Source organism: Homarus americanus, unplaced genomic scaffold (assembly GCF_018991925.1).
Source record: "Homarus americanus isolate GMGI-L3 unplaced genomic scaffold, GMGI_Hamer_2.0 scaffold55395, whole genome shotgun sequence".
In the NCBI taxonomy this organism is placed as follows: Eukaryota; Metazoa; Arthropoda; class Malacostraca; order Decapoda; family Nephropidae; genus Homarus; species Homarus americanus.
Window position 1 is genome coordinate 29,691 of NW_024725047.1, and position 17,798 is coordinate 47,488.

Below are 17,798 nucleotides of genomic sequence, written 5' to 3' on the forward strand. Positions count from 1 at the left end.
TTATATATGAGACATCCATGACAACATGTCTATTTTACACTGAATTTACACACAAACCCAAATATTTGACCCACATTACGTGCTTTAGGGTTCTGCCGGGCTGGTAGCTATGAGGTTTTATTTTATTTTACTTTTATTTTTTTTTAATATAATTTCACCACTTACTGTACCAGGTTACTAACTGATTGGGCAGTTGGTCTCTTAAGTGTTAGCACAGGAGGAAGGTGTAGTGTCTGGAGGAACACCTGTCATGTTTGGTAGTGATGATAACACTCACCCTTCTCACATGTGTCTGGGCCAAGCAGGACTCAAACTCTTGACATGTTAGTGAGAGTTATGTGTGTTAGTGTTTCCACATTGTAATTACAGATTTAATCCTTTTATTATTTCAGGTTATACCAGATTACAAAGAGCTTTAATCCTTTTATTATTTCAGGTTATACCAGATTACAAAGAGCTTTAATCCTTTTATTATTTCAGGTTATACCAGATTACAAGGAGCTTTAATCCTTTTTATTATTTCAGGTTATACCAGATTACAAAGAGTATTATTCAGGTTATACCCAGATTACAGAGCTTTAATCCTTTTATTATTTCAGGTTATACCAGATTACAGAGTTATACCAGATTTTAATCCTTTTATTATTTCAGGTTATACCAGATTACAAGGAGCTTTAATCCTTTTATTATTTCAGGTTATACCAGATTACAAAGAGCTTTAATCCTTTTATTATTTCAGGTTATACCAGATTACAAAGAGCTTTAATCCTTTTATTATTTCAGGTTATACCAGATTACAAAGATCAGGAGTATGGAGAGCTTCACCCGGGCATCTTCCACTTCCGCTTCTGGAGGTTCGGGGAGTGGCTGGATGTTGTTATTGACGACCTGCTGCCCACCATCGAGGGCCAGTTGATATTTACACACTCTAGAGAGAAGGGGGAGTTCTGGTGTGCCTTGCTGGAGAAAGCGTACGCCAAGCTTCACGGCTCGTACGAAGCCTTAGAGGTAGGGGTGTCTTGTTATACCCTTCCCACACTGACCTGGCCCATGTTGACAATTGGCCAGCATCTCTCTCTCTCTCTCTCTCTCTCTCTCTCTCATTGTGCTCAAACTATGGGAAATTTTGTTACAGTATTAATAATTCTGGGAAGGATTTTAAATTTTCTGAATAATACGTACTATTAGTGTGGCTATACACATGAACCAACAAAGCAGCCTAACCTAACCTAATGGTAATGTTATCGCTGTACACAGGGCGGTAATGTTATCTCTGTACACAGGGCGGTAATGTTATCTCTGTACACAGGGCGGTAATGTTATCTCTGTACACAGGGCGGTAATGTTATCTCTGTACACAGGGCGGTAATGTTATCTCTGTACACAGGGCGGTAATGTTATCTCTGTACACAGGGCGGTAATCTCAGCGATGCTCTGGTGGACTTAACCTCAGGAGTGTCTGCTCACCTGGACCTCAGTGTGGGCGGCTACACCGACGACTTTGAGAAACGTAAACAACTGTTCAAGAGGATGAGCAAAGAGATGGACGAGCACGCTTTAATGTGCTGCGCTATTACGGTGAGTCAGATGGAGAATTTCTTTGAGAATGTTTGTCATATCCACACCTAACCTAACCTCACCTAACCTAACCTAACAAGCTTGACTAATCTTATCTAACCTAATCTAACCTAACCTAATCTAATAGTTGGTATGGTGTTTTCTGGCCTAATAAACTGTTTCAATATCAAGTCCTGCTAATGGGACATGAGCAGGAGTAGGGAACACACGTCACACGCCACTGGACGTCTTAACTCATTCATCAGCAACATTGATGATAAAGGACATATGCCCAGGTGGACGGCGGCCAGCATGCTGCATAAGGCCATGGAGAGGAATCAACATCTATTACACTGGATCCTAACAACAAGGCAGGAAGGATGACAGAGGCCTTTATTGTAGCGATGTTGACGATGTCTTATGGGTCGAATAGGAGGATGGGAACAGACCAATGGGGTAATGAGCTTGATCATGGGCTCCTCCTTATAAGCAAGTGGTGTACTCTTTATGATGGGGTGACAAGCTTGGTCATGGGCTCCTCCTTATAAGCAAGTGGTGTACTCTTTATGATGGGGTGACGAGCTTAGTCATGGGCTCCTCCTTATAAGCAAGTGGTGTACTCTTTATGATGGGGTGACGAGCTTGGTCATGGGCTCCTCCTTATAAGCAAGTGGTGTACTCTTTATGATGGGGTGACAAGCTTGGTCATGGGCTCCTCCGTGAAATGATGGGGTATCATAAGCAAGTGGTGTACTCTTTATGATGGGGTGACGAGCTTGGTCATGGGCTCCTCCTTATAAGCAAGTGGTGTACTCTTTATGATGGGGTGACAAGCTTGGTCATGGGCTCCTCCTTATAAGCAAGTGGTGTACTCTTTATGATGGGGTGACAAGCTTGGTCATGGGCTCCTCCTTATAAGCAAGTGGTGTACTCTTTATGATGGGGTGACAAGCTTGGTCATGGGCTCCTCCTTATAAGCAAGTGGTGTACTCCTTTATGATTATTCCTTTGTGGCTAAAACGTCAGGAGTAAAGTTGTCTCTCTGACCCTGTTTCCTTTGCTGCCATACAACTAACTCTTATTGGTAACTCTTATTGTTGTTGCTCGTAAGTTTGATTTTATCTTCTGTAATTGTTATATTTGTGTCTGCCTTTTTCCACCTTTTCACCCTTATAATCTATTGAACACCAACACCTGACCAAACACAGTCTTATCAATGCATCACAACACAGAATCCTGCTTGACACACTTACTCATGTTCCTTGAGGAGGTAAAAGACCAAGGCTCACCAGTGGATGTGTTGTACGTGGACTTTTCTAAGGTGTTTGACCATGTCCCATAACCAGGCACATGGCATCACAGGCAAGATTTTGACGTGGATTAACAACGAGCTCGAGGACAGGCAACAAAGAGTGGTAATAAATGGAGTACATTCTGAATGGAAAAAGGTTCTCAGTGGAGTACCACAAGACTCTATCCTGGGGCCCACCCTGTTTGTGATCTACATAAATAACATAGATGAAACCATATTGAGCCACATTGTCAAGTTTGCGGACGACACAAAGATATTTGGGAAGATAACAAGTCAAGACGATGTGGCAAAGATGCAGAAAGACCTGCATGAACTGTTCAAATGGTCTTAAGACTGGCAAATGTTCTTTAACATTATGAAATGTAAGACTCTGCATTTAGGATACAACGCTAATAACAACAATTGTGTTGATAACACTTTCGTGGATACTGTCGAGAAGGAGAAAAATCTTGGCATTGTGATAGATCATTTACTGAAGGCTGCGTAACAAGTGGAGCAGCAGTGAAGTGAGGTTATTGAGATTTAAGAATTACAGTTTAAAAAGTACCTCTGAATACAAAGATAAGAAAATGGTCCTTCAACTGTACAACTCTCAAGCACTGTTCATCCCAGTCTGGATTACTGTAGACAAGCATGGAAACTCTACCTCCAGCAAGACCTAACATCCCTAGAAAGGTACAACACAGACCAAGTAGACTGAGGGCCTTAGACTAACAACCCTTCAGACAAGACACAATAGGGCAGATCACGTTGAAACATTCAATATCTTGAGTGACGGAAAGCTTAAACCCGGACATTTCTCTGTGATGTCACGCACCACCAACACGAGGGGACACAACTACAAGCTGGCCAAGTTATCCTGCAGAAAAACATAAGGAAATACTTCTCCACACAGAGGCTGGTGGACCCATGGAACAGTCTACCAGCCCAAGGTGTGGAGTCAAGAACAGTACTGGGCTTCAAAATAACCCAAGACAAAGTTATCAAGAACAATGGAGGGATCCTACACAGGCCACTGGCCTCAGCCTGGCCACCTCTAGTGGCCATTAGGTAAATAAGGTAAGGTAAGTGAGTTGTGCTGAGACTGGAGTGTTGTTGTAATAGCAGCTTGTCCTTAACACTGAACCTGTGTGGTTCTTAAGGTTCTTTATACTGTACAGTATATTACTTGTGAATTTTTAATATATGTATCTATGTTATTAATAATTACAACCTGTACTGTGTATCACGCTGTACTTGTGGACCATCATCAGGTTGGTATCTGAGGTTTTTAGATTACTCTACATCAGTCTTGGATGATTCTGATCTTGACGCTCATCTGTTTTATGTGATTTGACCTTGAGTAATCTAACCTAAATTAGCATAACCTAACCTTACCTAACCTAACCTAACCTAACCTAACCTAACCTAACCATATAAGTGAGGTGGCAGAAAAATGCATAACAAAGACAGCTGTCCAGGTGGGATGACACTGGTTTTTATCATGTTGATTTTAGTGAAGAAATGACAAGTGTGATGGCTGTATGTTGGCAGTACAGTACATCAGTAGGTTACGTGCCTCTCACAACTGTGTCCCAGGTTCAGGTACCATCAGGTCCAGTGTGAGAAGTTTGGCTCTGTCACTTCACCACATATCACAGTTCATCTCTGCAGGGGAGGATCCAGGGGGGGTCCTTGGTGTCTGGAACCCCTCTTTTTCATCAGAATATTCCAAGACCTTTTCTTTAATGCAGAACAGTATTGTACTCAGGCATTTTTATATTGTAAAAAATAATTATTATTTACCACGGAATATTTACTAATATCAAGTGCACACGGCTTCACAATTGTATGAAAATGCCCCATGATATTGGTTAGATTAAACAAAAATCGGGGGGGGAGGTTATAGCGCCCCCTCCCCAAAGCCCCCCAGCTGAGTGGGTTGACTGTGCCCGCCACGTTCCTCCACCCACACCTTGGACCCACCCTGCTCTGTGTACTGTGTTCCAGTTTCCTTCTGTAGTGACAGCAGAGACCTTAACACAACGAATGCAATTTGGATAATGTATGGACAAAAACTTACTGTTTAGGTTAGGTTAGATTATTGTTATATTGGGTAAGGTAAGGTAAGGTTAGGTTAGGTTAGGTTAGGTTAGGTTAGGTTAGGTTAGGTTAGGTTAGGTTAGGTTAGGTTAGGTTAGGTTAGGTTAGGTTAGGTTAGGTTCTTCCATAATATTCTTGTTTTATTCCTTCTCTCCCATGTTACTGTCAGATACGTTTGTTTGTTTGTCTGTTTATCTATACACTCTTCTAGACAGCTGGACCGGTTTATGCACGTTTACCATTTCTGTGCACGTTTGTATGTTTGTTTAGAGGACAGTCGTATTGTTTTCATTTGCGGACATTGCCAGGCCTGTTATGTATAAGATCATTTGTTTGCGTATCTTGGCAAGGTTTCTGTAAGGCGCAGTTCATATGTAATGTAGTTTCAGGTAATATTATTGGTAGTTTTCCAAATATGATATACGTACGGTGTAACTTCTATTTAACGGAATATATGAAGATGGAAATCCATTATATCGAGGGCCTGTTAGAGGTGAGACCCTCATCTAACTGATTATATGGGGAGAGGAGTCCGTTATAGGGAAGTTTCACGATGTCATTTTTGGTGTTTTTTTGAGTAGAGAGATCTGGACGATACTTTATTGTTTTGCTCCTAATGGGATAGTTATAGAGACCTAGTTGTGCTTATTTTTCTTGTTCTGAAATTATCTACCTTATGTCTTGCTTGTGTCAGTATTAACTAATATTTTGATCTATGGCTTCTTGCTTTCCTAGACTGGAGAAAACTTCCCTGAGGTAAGCTGCATGTTGTGTGATGTGTGGAGTAGACAGTCACATATAATGATGAGCTTTTACTGAACAAACCTAATGTTAGTTAATACACATATTATCTTGGTCATTGGTGTGTGATGTGTGGAGTAGATGCACACAAACATTTAATAGTTTCTGCTGTGTGGAGTTGATACATCAATAATAATGACCTTTAAATGAACAAAGTTAACGTTCTTCCTGTTAATTATCCTCACTAACACAACACATTATTAATGCACCACATTAACTATGCGAAGATTAATGTAAAACATCTTGTGTGGCCAATGTCTTCATAAGTCAGTTTAATAAAGTTACTATGAAACATATTAGTAAAAATATAAGATATTGAGACGGAACAAGAGGGTTACGTAAAGTGGGGACTGTATAGTGTTGTGAACAGTGTGCTGCTACAGTATTGTTCGGAGACATAATACACTGTGGTAAGTATAGTGTTGTGAACAGTGTGCTGCTACAGTATTGTTTGGAGACATAATACACTGTGGTAAGTATAGTGTTGTCAACAGTGTGCTGCTACAGTATTGTTTGGAGACATAATACACTGTGGTAAGTATAGTGTTGTGAACAGTGTGCTGCTACAGTATTGTTTGGAGACATAATACAGTGTGGTAAGTATAGTGTTCTCTGTAGCTCCTGTGTGTGTGTTAAGTTACAGGTGTAAGGGAGAATCTTGCTATTTATTCTCTTGCCTTCTCAGTGAATTTTTCTTTTTATCCTCTTCACCACTGATTGGCTCGTTAGCCGCTTGGGTGGTCGGGCACATCTCTGTTATACACTGTTGGCAGCTGAAGACACGGGTACAGGGTCTGCCAAAGACCTGAGATGTACACACTATCAAAAAAGTGTTGGTGTACGTTGGGTCCAATGATTTCCTAAATGATCAATACACCAGCGCTCCAATGTAACCACCATCGTAAACCACACTACACATTGTTTGCAACATAACCTAACCTTACTGAACCTAACCTAACCTAACCTACCTTAGCATAACCTAATCTTGCTTAACTTAAGCCAATCTAGTCTAGCTTAACCTTACATCTCTGAACCAGACTTAAACTTATCATGTGTGTTATCGCCGCCCTTGTACGTCTCGACCTCTGACTCCCATGTGGCCGTGCGACCTGTGACCTCGCCAGATGTTTGTAAGCGTCACAGCCACAGAACAAGCATTTCGTTGTTATGACCACAGCTAGGGGCTCGGGACACCTCTGGCACACAGTATCGTCCAACCTCACCAGAGTGTACACACAGTAGCTATAACCAGGAGTTACTTGGAGCGATACTAGGAGTTAAGTGGAGCTATGAGCCCCCACACGTGAGGGCAAGAACACTGTGATTGTTTGGTGTTATGTTGTGAAGCGATACTAGGAGTTAAGTGGAGCTATGAGCCCCCACACGTGAGGGCAAGAACACTGTGATTGTTTGGTGAAATGTTGTGAACTACATACAGTACATGTATAGTGTAAGGCTATTTGGATAATAACCATACAGAACAGTGTATTTACTAACTAACATATAATTAATACATATACTGGAATGTAATCAGTAGTTAACGAGTGTCGTTTTTACAGGTTTTAACCATATCAATCAATAAACGTTGAGTGAATCCAATTGTGGGTTTCTCTCGCCCTTAAGACGTGACGCGACATCATCTAACTGTTGAACCATTCGCCAGCTAAGATGTGGCCGATCCCTCAATACTGTACATTTAACAGAGGAGAGGAGAGAGGAAAGATATAGGTTGCTTTTTGTGCTCAACTTTCAATATTTAGTTTAGTTTAATTTGATTTATCATTTCACCCAGTATCAACTTACAAGACATTTGTGTAGTGAGTCACCATGGTCCAGTGTATGTAGTGAGGGCCATGGTCCAGTGTATGGTAGTGAGGGCCATGGTCCAGTGTTTGGTAGTGAGGGCCATGGTCCAGTGTATGGTAGTGAGGGCCATGGTCCAGTGTATGGTAGTGAGGGCCATGGTCCAGTGTATGGTAGTGAGGGCCACACTGGATAACACCCTTCTCACGCCTGTCTCTGATCTGTTGAGAAGTGTAAGTCTTTCAGTAAGGTGTCTACTGCAGGTGATGACTATTATTATTCTTTACATATAAATGAAAATTAAACTAAACATATTTTTTTTTATGTATTGATTATAAAACTACAGTATATCAATTAACAACTGCTGAGGTAGGTCATGTATATGTTTGTAATATGCATATAACTCGAGGTTAAGATATAACCTAACCTATTATAAATAAACTAAACCTTACCTAACCTAACTTAACCAAACTAAACGTAACCTAACCTAACTTAACCTAACTTAACCAAACTAAACGTAACCTAACCTAACCCAAAGTCCACACTGTAACTTACCCTTCCATCCAACAGAGTATGTCCACACACCACACATCTCCCTCTCGCAAGGTCAGATGTTCGTTATATATTTGTTGACCTTTACAGCCTCACAGTCACGAGGAGGCAGAGATGAGAACTAACGTGGGACTGATCAAGGGACACGCTTATGGCATCACTGCTTGTAAGAAGATCAACATTGGCGACACTGGTCTCTTCTCCATATTCAAGTGAGTACAGTATTATCCCTGAGTCAGTGTTCATATATCCCTGAGTCAGTGTTAATATATCCCTGAGTCTGTTAATATATCCCTGAGTCAGTGTTAATATATCCCTGAGTCAGTGTTAATATCCTGAGTCAGTGTTAATATATCCCTGAGTCAGTGTTAATATCTTGAGTCAGTGTTAATATCCTGAGTCAGTGTTAATATCCTGAGTCAGTGTTAATATCCTGAGTCAGTGTTAATATATCCCTGAGTCAGTGTTAATATATCCCTGAGTCAGTGTTAATATATCCCTGAGTCAGTGTTAATATCCTGATTCAGTGTTAATATCCTGAGTCAGTGTTAATAACTATCTTGAGTCAGTGTTAATATCTTTGAGTCAGTATTAATATCTGATTCGGTGTTAATATCTGAGTCAGTGTTAATATCTTGGAGTCAGTGTTAATACCTGAGTCAGTGTTCATATATCCCTGTAGTCAGTGTTAATATCTTGAGTCAGTGTTAATATCTTGAGTCAGTATTAATATCCTGAGTCAGTGTTAATATCTTGAGTCAGTGTTAATATCTTGAGTCAGTGTTAATATCCTGAGTCAGTGTTAATATCCTGAGTCAGTGTTAATATCCTGAGTCAGTGTTCATATATCCCTGAGTCAGTGTTAATATCTTGAGTCAGTGTTAATATCTTGAGTCAGTGTTAATATCTTGAGTCAGTGTTAATATCTTGAGTCAGTATTAATATCCTGATTCAGTGTTAATATCCTGAGTCAGTGTTAATATCTTGAGTCAGTGTTAATACCCTGAGTCAGTGTTCATATATCCCTGAGTCAGTGTTAATATATCCCTGAGTCAGTGTTAATATATCCCTGAGTCAGTGTTAATATCCTGATTCAGTGTTAATATCCTGAGTCAGTGTTAATATCCTGAGTCAGTGTTAATATCCTGAGTCAGTGTTAATATCTTGAGTCAGTGTTAATATCCTGAGTGTGTTAATATCTTGAGTCAGTGTTAATATCCTGAGTCAGTGTTAATATCCTGAGTCAGTGTTAATATCTTGAGTCAGTGTTAATACCCTGAGTCAGTGTTCATATATCCCTGAGTCAGTGTTAATATCTTGAGTCAGTGTTAATATCTTGAGTCAGTATTAATATCCTGAGTCAGTGTTAATATCTTGAGTCAGTGTTAATATCTTGAGTCAGTGTTAATATCCTGAGTCAGTGTTAATATCTTGAGTCAGTGTTAATACCCTGAGTCAGTGTTAATATCCTGAGTCAGTGTTAATATCTTGAGTCAGTGTTAATACCCTGAGTCGAAGTGTTCATATATCCTACTGATTCAGTGTTAATATCCTGAGTCGGTGTTAATATCTTGAGTCGGTGTTATTACCTGAGTCGGTGTTCATATATCCTGAGTCAGTGTTAATATCTTGAGTCAGTGTTAGCCTCTTGAGTCAGTGGTAATATCTTGAGTCAGTGTTAATATCACAGGTCAGTGTTAATATCTTGAGTCAGTGTTAATATCTTGAGTCAGTATTAATATCCTGGAGTCAGTGTTAATATCCTGAGTCAGTGTTAATATCTTGAGTCAGTGTTAACACTGAGTCAGTGTTAATATCCTGGTCAGTGTTAATATCTTGAGTCGGTGTTAATACCCTGGTCAGTGTTCATATATCCTGATTCGGTGTTAATATCCTGAGTCAGTGTGTTAATATCTTGAGTCTGATGTTAATACCTGAGTCAGTGTTCATATATCCCTGAGTCAGTGTTAATATCTTGAGTCAGTGTTAATATCTTGAGTCGGTATTATTATCACAGGTCAGAGTCAGTGTTAATACCCTGAGTCAGTGTTAATATCCTGAGTCAGTGTTAATATCCTGAGTCAGTGTTCATATATCCCTGAGTCAGTGTTAATACCCTGAGTCAGTGTTAATATCCTGAGTCAGTGTTAATATCCTGAGTCAGTGTTCATATATCCCTGAGTCAGTGTTAATACCCTGAGTCAGTGTTAATATCCTGAGTCAGTGTTCATATATCCCTGAGTCAGTGTTAATATCCTGAGTCAGTGTTAATATACACTGATCACATTAAGATTAACCAACGCATAATAGTATCTGGTGGTGTTAGGTTAGGTCAGATCAGGTCACGTTAGGTTAGGTCACGTTAGGTCAGGTTAGGTCATATCAAGTCATGTTAGGTTAGGTTAGGTCAGGGTAGGTCAAGTCAGGTCAGGTTAGGTTAGACTAAATGTAACTTTGTAGACTGCACCCTAAAGTAGAACCTAACCTTTATCATTATTCCTTTCCTCCCAGTTATTAGGAAGCAGTCGTGGATGATTGATTGACTGTGTGGTATTGTGAGTGTTGCTTGTTGTGTTGTTGTGACAGTCTACCAGTTGAGGCAGGTGTTACTTGGATGACTGACTGGTACGTTATTGGGATGTCTGGGGCTTTAAAGAAAATGTTATCTCTAAAACAGTTCATATATTTTATGTTTCATAATTCTCTAATCAAGATACAGTATTATTATTATTATTATTATTATTATTATTATTATTATTATGATTATATTTATTATTATTGTTATTATTATTATTATCATTATTTTTATTATTACTTTTATTGCTAGTACTTTATTATTCTTATCATCTTTGTTATTATCATTATTATATTCGTCTTTGCCTCATTTTCATGCAGTCACGTGCCCATTGATATAAACCTTGTATACGTCCCTGATGGCTGGCCATACATCAAGAGGTAACAGTTATAAACGTTTAGCCTTGTAAAGCCTTGTCCCATGTACGAACATCCTGCGGCATTGAGCGACCACACGAGTAAACACGCTGCCTTGGTGGAGCGGACAAACATATGTGTTTTCTTTGATGTTTCCCTGTAGACGCTTGAAGCATTTGCCAGCGACCAGGAAGTTGGAACTAGACGCATGACCCTGAAGCACCGATCAAATATTTTGATGGTCACTTCCTCAGTCATGCAAATCCTCACATTCTGCATCAAAACTCAACAAGGCTTTACATTCATTTTCCACTGTTAACAGCTTGATCTGCCAAGATATAAGCCTTGTGGACTATTAAAGTAGCTGCTAACGTTTTTGTCACATTCTGTGCAGAAGAATGTGGAGCATTGTTTATTGTAGAGGGCGCTGTGTTATTCTCAACTGTACATTCTTGTGACTTTGTGTCCAGACCCTCTGTGTCAGTGATGATGTGAGGGAAAAGTATAGCACACTTTACACTGTCAACAGCAGTATCTACCTTTGTTTCAATAAGTTCATTTAAAATTCTCCATTTACTTGTACAAATTCCAAATGCACACTCTACAACACGCCTGGCACGTGACAATCTGTAATTATTTTTTCTTTGTTCAGAGCGTTCCTAGGATAGTGTTTAAACAAATATACACAGGGTTGGTAGGCCTCCTCCAGAGTCAGAATACATTCTGGTGTACTCGTGAACCTACTTTGGATCTTGTCAAAGTTCCTTGGAGAGATGGTAAAATTTGCCTACTTCCATACTCCTCTGATATATGAGATGTTTTTTCCTGGGTGCCTCTGTAGGTAACACACGTTGAAAAGCATTATTTTCTAAAAGTACCAACAGACTTCTGTGATGAGTAGACGGCATGTTTACACTGGCAAGACGCTGGCAGGTGGGACACAGGTCACTTTGGAAAGTAGGTCGCGCGTCTATGCCCTGGTCGCTTGACGCTGCAGGACGCTCACACATGGGACATAGCCTCAGTGTAATATATGTGTGTGTACTGTATATAGTTGGTATAATTGTAGTATATTTTATGCACATTTGTATATACATAACTGAGGTTTATATAGGTGTTTGATATTGTACAGTATTTGTAAAGAAGTGTTAGTGTATTGTAGATGTGTGTAACTATGGAACTTGTATACTGTTGAATACATACATACATACATGCATACATACATACATACATACATACTGTACACACACACACACACACACACACAGTAGAGGTACACATTACATTAGTACTGTACAGTATTGGTAGTTCTTTCCACACTATATTGTATACTGTCATGTGCTAATGTTTTAATCGTATAGAAATATATTTACGCACCCGCGGAGTAGCGCTCTGAGAAATGTTTGGGTGAAAACACTAGATTTTAAGGTATAGTAATAAATAATACCTCGGACTAAAGTTAGGATAATATAATTGACATTTCTGGATTCCTTGCAGTTCAGGGAATATTTTGAATGTAAACTTCATATATTTTGCACAAAAGGTAAAATATTTGCTAATTTTCATGATCTTCTTAAATTACATCTAAAATTTGTATGTCTAATGCAAATGTTAAGTTGTTTATATTTAAAATGATCACCATCTCGTAAGGATTCCAGCAATGTAAATTATATATTTTATGAGCTAAAAACATATATATATCTTCAGTAAATAAACAAATTATACTTCACCCGCGTAAATGAGTAAATTCACCGCGTAAATCTGGCATCCCGGTTCTGGCAAGGTACCGTGTAAATGACCAAATGCGTAAACGAGAACCGCGTAAATCGAGGTTCAACTGTACACTGCAGTAACTCATAACACCCCATTATGTTACAGAGTGGTTCATAACACTATTTTATGTTACAGAGTGGTTCATAACACAATATTATGTTACAGAGTGGTTCATAACACTATATTATGTTACAGAGTGGTTCATAACACTATATTATGTTACAGAGTGGTTCATAACACTATTTTATGTTACAGAGTGGTTCATAACACTATATTATGTTACAAGAGTGGTTCATAACACTATATTATGTTACAGAGTGGTTTATAACACTATATTATGTTACAGAGTGGATCATAACACTATATATTTATTACAGAGGTGCTCAGAAGGTGCGTATGGTCCGGCTGAAGAACCCTTGGGGCGAACGTGAGTGGAACGGAGCCTTCAGTGATGGGTAAGACCAACTTCCTCTCATACTTTTGTAAACACAGATGGAGCATTTATTTTGGTTATGATCCAACACTAAAGGTATAGCGATAGATGGAGCATTTATTTTACTCTATGATCCAACACTAAAGGTGTAGCGATAGATGGAGCATTTATTTTACTCTATGATCCAACACTAAAGGTGTAGCGATAGATGGAGCATTTATTTTGCTCTATGATCCAACACTAAAGGTGTAGCGATAGATGGAGCATTTATTTTACTCTATGATCCAACACTGAAGGTATAGTGATAGATGGAGCATTTATTTTACTCTATGATCCAACACTGAAGGTATAGTGATAGATGGAGCATTTATTTTGGCTTAGAACTCACACAATTTACTCATTATCAATTTATTTACTTAGAACATTATTTATATTAAGTTCAGTAAATGCAGAATATTTTTATTAGGGTAATTCATCTTGAAGTTGATAGCTGATTGATGAATACTTATCATACCTCTTATAGATTAATTATACATGGAATTATACCTTCACTGTTTATTCAATTATATGAGATGTTAGGTGGTGATGTGCAGGATTGATACGTAACCTGTGTGGGTCTTAAAGCAAGGACGGTCATGTTAACTGTGCACCATAAGTGGGGGGTTATCTCTCAGTCAGGGGAGAAGTTTATTGAACAGACTGTTAAAACCAAACAATAGTATTGTTTAGTTGGATGCCCAGTCACACACACACATACACTACTACGACTACTACTTTGCTGTCACTCGGAATTGAGTATGACGATCATCCAGCTATGATACAATGATATGAGTTATTAAGGATGTCACCTAGGTTGGTGAGTTCTGATGTGACTAAAGTGGACGATATGGGACTGGCAGGGTCGATCACAGATGTTGCACATGTGGAGGGCTACATCTAGTGCGGGAGGGGCGGTGGCAGCGTCTTTTTGGCGTTGGCGCTTTTCTGCCTCGTTATGCAGTCGGGCTAACTCGAAAGTATTGACACTTCTTGTGTGGTGCTCCTCCAAGCGGTACGGTGTGGAGTAATCATCTCCCAGGTGAAGGGGTCGATTTGGCACTTTTTCAGGTTTGTCTTCAGACTATCCTTATACCTCTTCAGTTGTCCGCCAGCATTACGTTTACTATTCGTTAGGTGACTGTAAAGTAGCTGCTTTGGCAGTCTACTGTCGTCCATGTGGGTAATGGTCGCCTCGATGCTCCTACAGTTGGTGTCAGCAAGAATACTGGCATTTGTTCTCTTGTCTTCCCAGCGAACTCGGAGGATGGAACGTAGACTACGTTGGTGAAAGTTTTCAAGTGCCTTGAGGTGCCTCCTGTATGTGACCCATATCTCACTGACATACAGCAGGGTGGGGAGGACCACTGCTCGATATACGTGCAACTTTGCAGATAATTTCAGCTCCCTACAGCTGAAGACATGGTCTTGGAGTCTGCCAAAGGCTTGAGATGTACAACTGATCCAACGCTGAATCTCTTCATCAATGTCCGCAGTGGTGGACAGGTGGGAACCGAGATACTGAAAGTGGGTAACATTAAAGAGGGTAGTACCGTTAAGCTGGATGGATGGTGGAGGTGTGGCTGAACCAGGGCCAGGTTGAAAGAGAATCTGAGTCTTACATACATTCACCTCAAGGCCGAAGTGTGCATACACATCTGCGTAGGTGTTCAACATCTCCTGTAGGTCGCATTCAGTGTGAGCAACAAGAGTGAGGTCGTCTGCATACTGAAGTTCAGTAATGGAAGCTGCTGACACTTTATTCTTGCCTGGAGTCGTCTTATGTTGAAAAGACCGTTCATCCAGTACTGGATGTCCATGCCGCCGGCTAAATTTGCGTTGGTACGAGTAAGGAAGGCAGCCAAGAAAATGGAAAAGAGAGTTGGTTCCAGTAAATATCCTTGTTTAACCTCTGTTTGGATGGGGAAGAACTCAGACTGGGTGCCATTGTGCAGGACACTGCCGTTCATGCCGTCGTGGAGTTGCCTCACAATGGGGATGCATTTTGGTGGGGAGCAAAAACGGCTGAGTGTCCACCAGAGGGCTTCCCTGTTGACCTAATCGAACGCCTTGGTTAGGTCGATGAAAGTCATGTACAGGTCATGACGCTGTTCTCTGCACTTTCCCTGTATCTGGCGGGCAGCAAAGATCATGTCAGTGGTGCCTCATGATGGTCGTGATGGTCTAAAGCCACATCAAGATTCTGGGAGGAAGTTTTCCATCTCAGGAAGAAGTCTGTTTAGGAGGACTCGGGCGATAATCTTGCCAGCTACAGAGAGCAGCAAGATCCCACGGTAGTTGCCACAGTTTGACAGGTCTCCCTTGTTCTTATAAAAATTGATGATGGAGGCGTCTTTAAGAGCTTGGGGGATTTCCTCCTCTTCCCATATATGCTCCAGCAGAGGTCCTCCTGCTTTATACACCTCGGCTGGGATACCATCAGGCCCTGAGGCTTTGTTATTTTTCATCTGTTTGATGGCAGTAGCTACCTCATCCAGGGATGAAGGATTGCTGAGGTGGGTCAGTTCTGGATGATGAGGGACTTGCTGGATAGTCAGGACATCCACATTGGTGTTTCGGTTGAGCAGTGAATAGTAGTGCTCATTCCAGCGCTGAAGGAGGCCTTCTTTTTCTTTAATTATGGAGTTACCGTCAGCTGAGTGGAGGGGGGCTGCGCCATGAGAGATTAACCCATAAAATGTTTTAGTGGAATTAAAAATTCGCACATCTTGTGTTGATCTGCAAATTTTATTGTTTCACATGCTTTATTTTTAAACCAGTCGTTCTTTAGATTGTGAAGTTCCCGCTTTCTTCTTGCTGAAGGTATCAGCTTTGGTCCAAGACTGAGGGGTGTTCTGCCAGTCAGTTAAAACAGCAGGTTTATCATCGATGAGTACAGTTGCTCCTCTACTTATGATGAGTTACATTCCTGAGGCTTGTTTGTAGATACCAAACATATTGTAAAAAATTAAAAATTATGGATATTTAGTATAGCTATACCCTTTAATACAGCCTTAAAACCTGGCTCACTCTTCTCCTCTTAGGTAATGTTTGTTCTATCTGGAATTTTCTTCAAAATAATCCTGTCTCATCCTCATTAAACACCTGTTCTGGCAGGTAACCTCCCTCAGTGATGATGTTTGTATCTCTGAAAGTTTGTAAGTGAGGAGGAGTAGGCTGTTGGGAGTACACTTGGCTAGTCCTTTCTCCCTATGGTTCTCTGCCAAATGTCAATATCTTTGTCAACTCTAGCATTGAAGTCAACAAGGAGCACAACCTTGTCTTATCTGGGGATAGAGGTTAACACTTTGTCAAGGTCGGTGTAAAAGGCCTCTATAACCGCCAATCAGGCGGTTAGAGGATTTAGTGAAACTTGTGACGTTGGACTCAAACATTATAATTTGGTCAAACCTGTTGGATACAATTCCTTTTAGTATTTCACATAAAACATACATAGGCAATCACATAAATGTCTAATCCAATATATATTTACAAAACAATCATAGCGATGTAATCAGTCTAATCTTAACACTTATAATGAGTACTTAAGTTTCCATATTTTTATGTCGTCACAATGATAAATGATGCAATGGACACAGTCTACCTGTGTACACAATAAGTACCAGTTAAACTTATGTGTTGAAAGTCTCAAAGGAAACCAGGTTAGGTGTTGCCTCTGTTGTCTGAACAGCTACAGTGATACACCATGCCGCCTCCCCAACCCTCTGTCGATGGGTGAGGGCTGCTGAGTCAGGTGATTATACACAAACAAGTTCCCTTACTACCACCCTAGCACCTCACCTCCTCTAGGTCTCTCATCTCCACCATCTCAACACTCTACACACTGTATACGGGCAGGCACACCCAATAAACCTGACATGACTTACAGCCTAACATAGTGTTTGTTTATGTGTCATCCTACTCATTACTGCTTGCGGTAACAGCCTCCTTGATGTCATCCTCTGCATCCAGTGTCGGGGCATGTGCACTGATAAAGAAGGCATGACGTGAGTGATTCAGTGGGACTCAAAGCGTCATGAGGTGCTCCTTGATCCCAACAGGCATTTCAGTTAGCCTTTGTTGGATGCGTTGGCGGATGGCAAAGCCAGCTCCATAAATGCTGTTTCTCTCCGCAGCAGGCTTACCCTTCCAGAAGAAGGTATAGCCAGACCCCCATTCTGTGAGTCGACCCTTGTTTGGGAGCCAGAACTCACTAATGGCCGCTATGTTGATTACCTAGCTAGCTCTTTTGCCACAAGGGCAGTTCTTCTTCCAGGATGCTCATTTGTGCTAGTGTCCAGAAGGGTCCTGACATTCCATGCAGTGACCATAAGCAGAGATGGATTAAGGGTTTCGTAGGCCCTGGGCACTTTTTTTTCGTAGGCCCCTAAATTTCCTGATGCACCATTATGTGCCTTATTTTACCCTCACGACCTTCAAACACTGTGCGTGCTGCTACCTATGGTCATTTTCCAAGCTTAAAAGAATTAAAAACTGTCGAAGATCTACGATGGGCCA

At 40.5% G+C, this 17,798-nt stretch overlaps 1 protein-coding gene across 7 annotated transcripts in view; it reads left to right on the plus strand.

Annotated features, from left to right (window-relative positions):
* Window positions 1-17,798, plus strand: part of LOC121864723 (calpain-5-like) — a 62,636-nt gene that overhangs the window by 15,201 nt on the left and 29,637 nt on the right. For 5 of the 7 annotated variants that reach the window (XM_042363883.1, XM_042363877.1, XM_042363878.1 and 2 more), the window contains exons 4-8: window positions 784-1,008; window positions 1,414-1,578; window positions 5,687-5,707; window positions 8,198-8,319; window positions 13,189-13,266. In XM_042363883.1, the coding sequence (XP_042219817.1) occupies window positions 784-1,008; window positions 1,414-1,578; window positions 5,687-5,707; window positions 8,198-8,319; window positions 13,189-13,266 (611 nt within the window). The remainder of the gene's footprint in view (window positions 1-783; window positions 1,009-1,413; window positions 1,579-5,686; window positions 5,708-8,197; window positions 8,320-13,188; window positions 13,267-17,798) is intronic. The other 2 variants (XM_042363879.1, XM_042363882.1) reach the window with 1 other exon arrangement.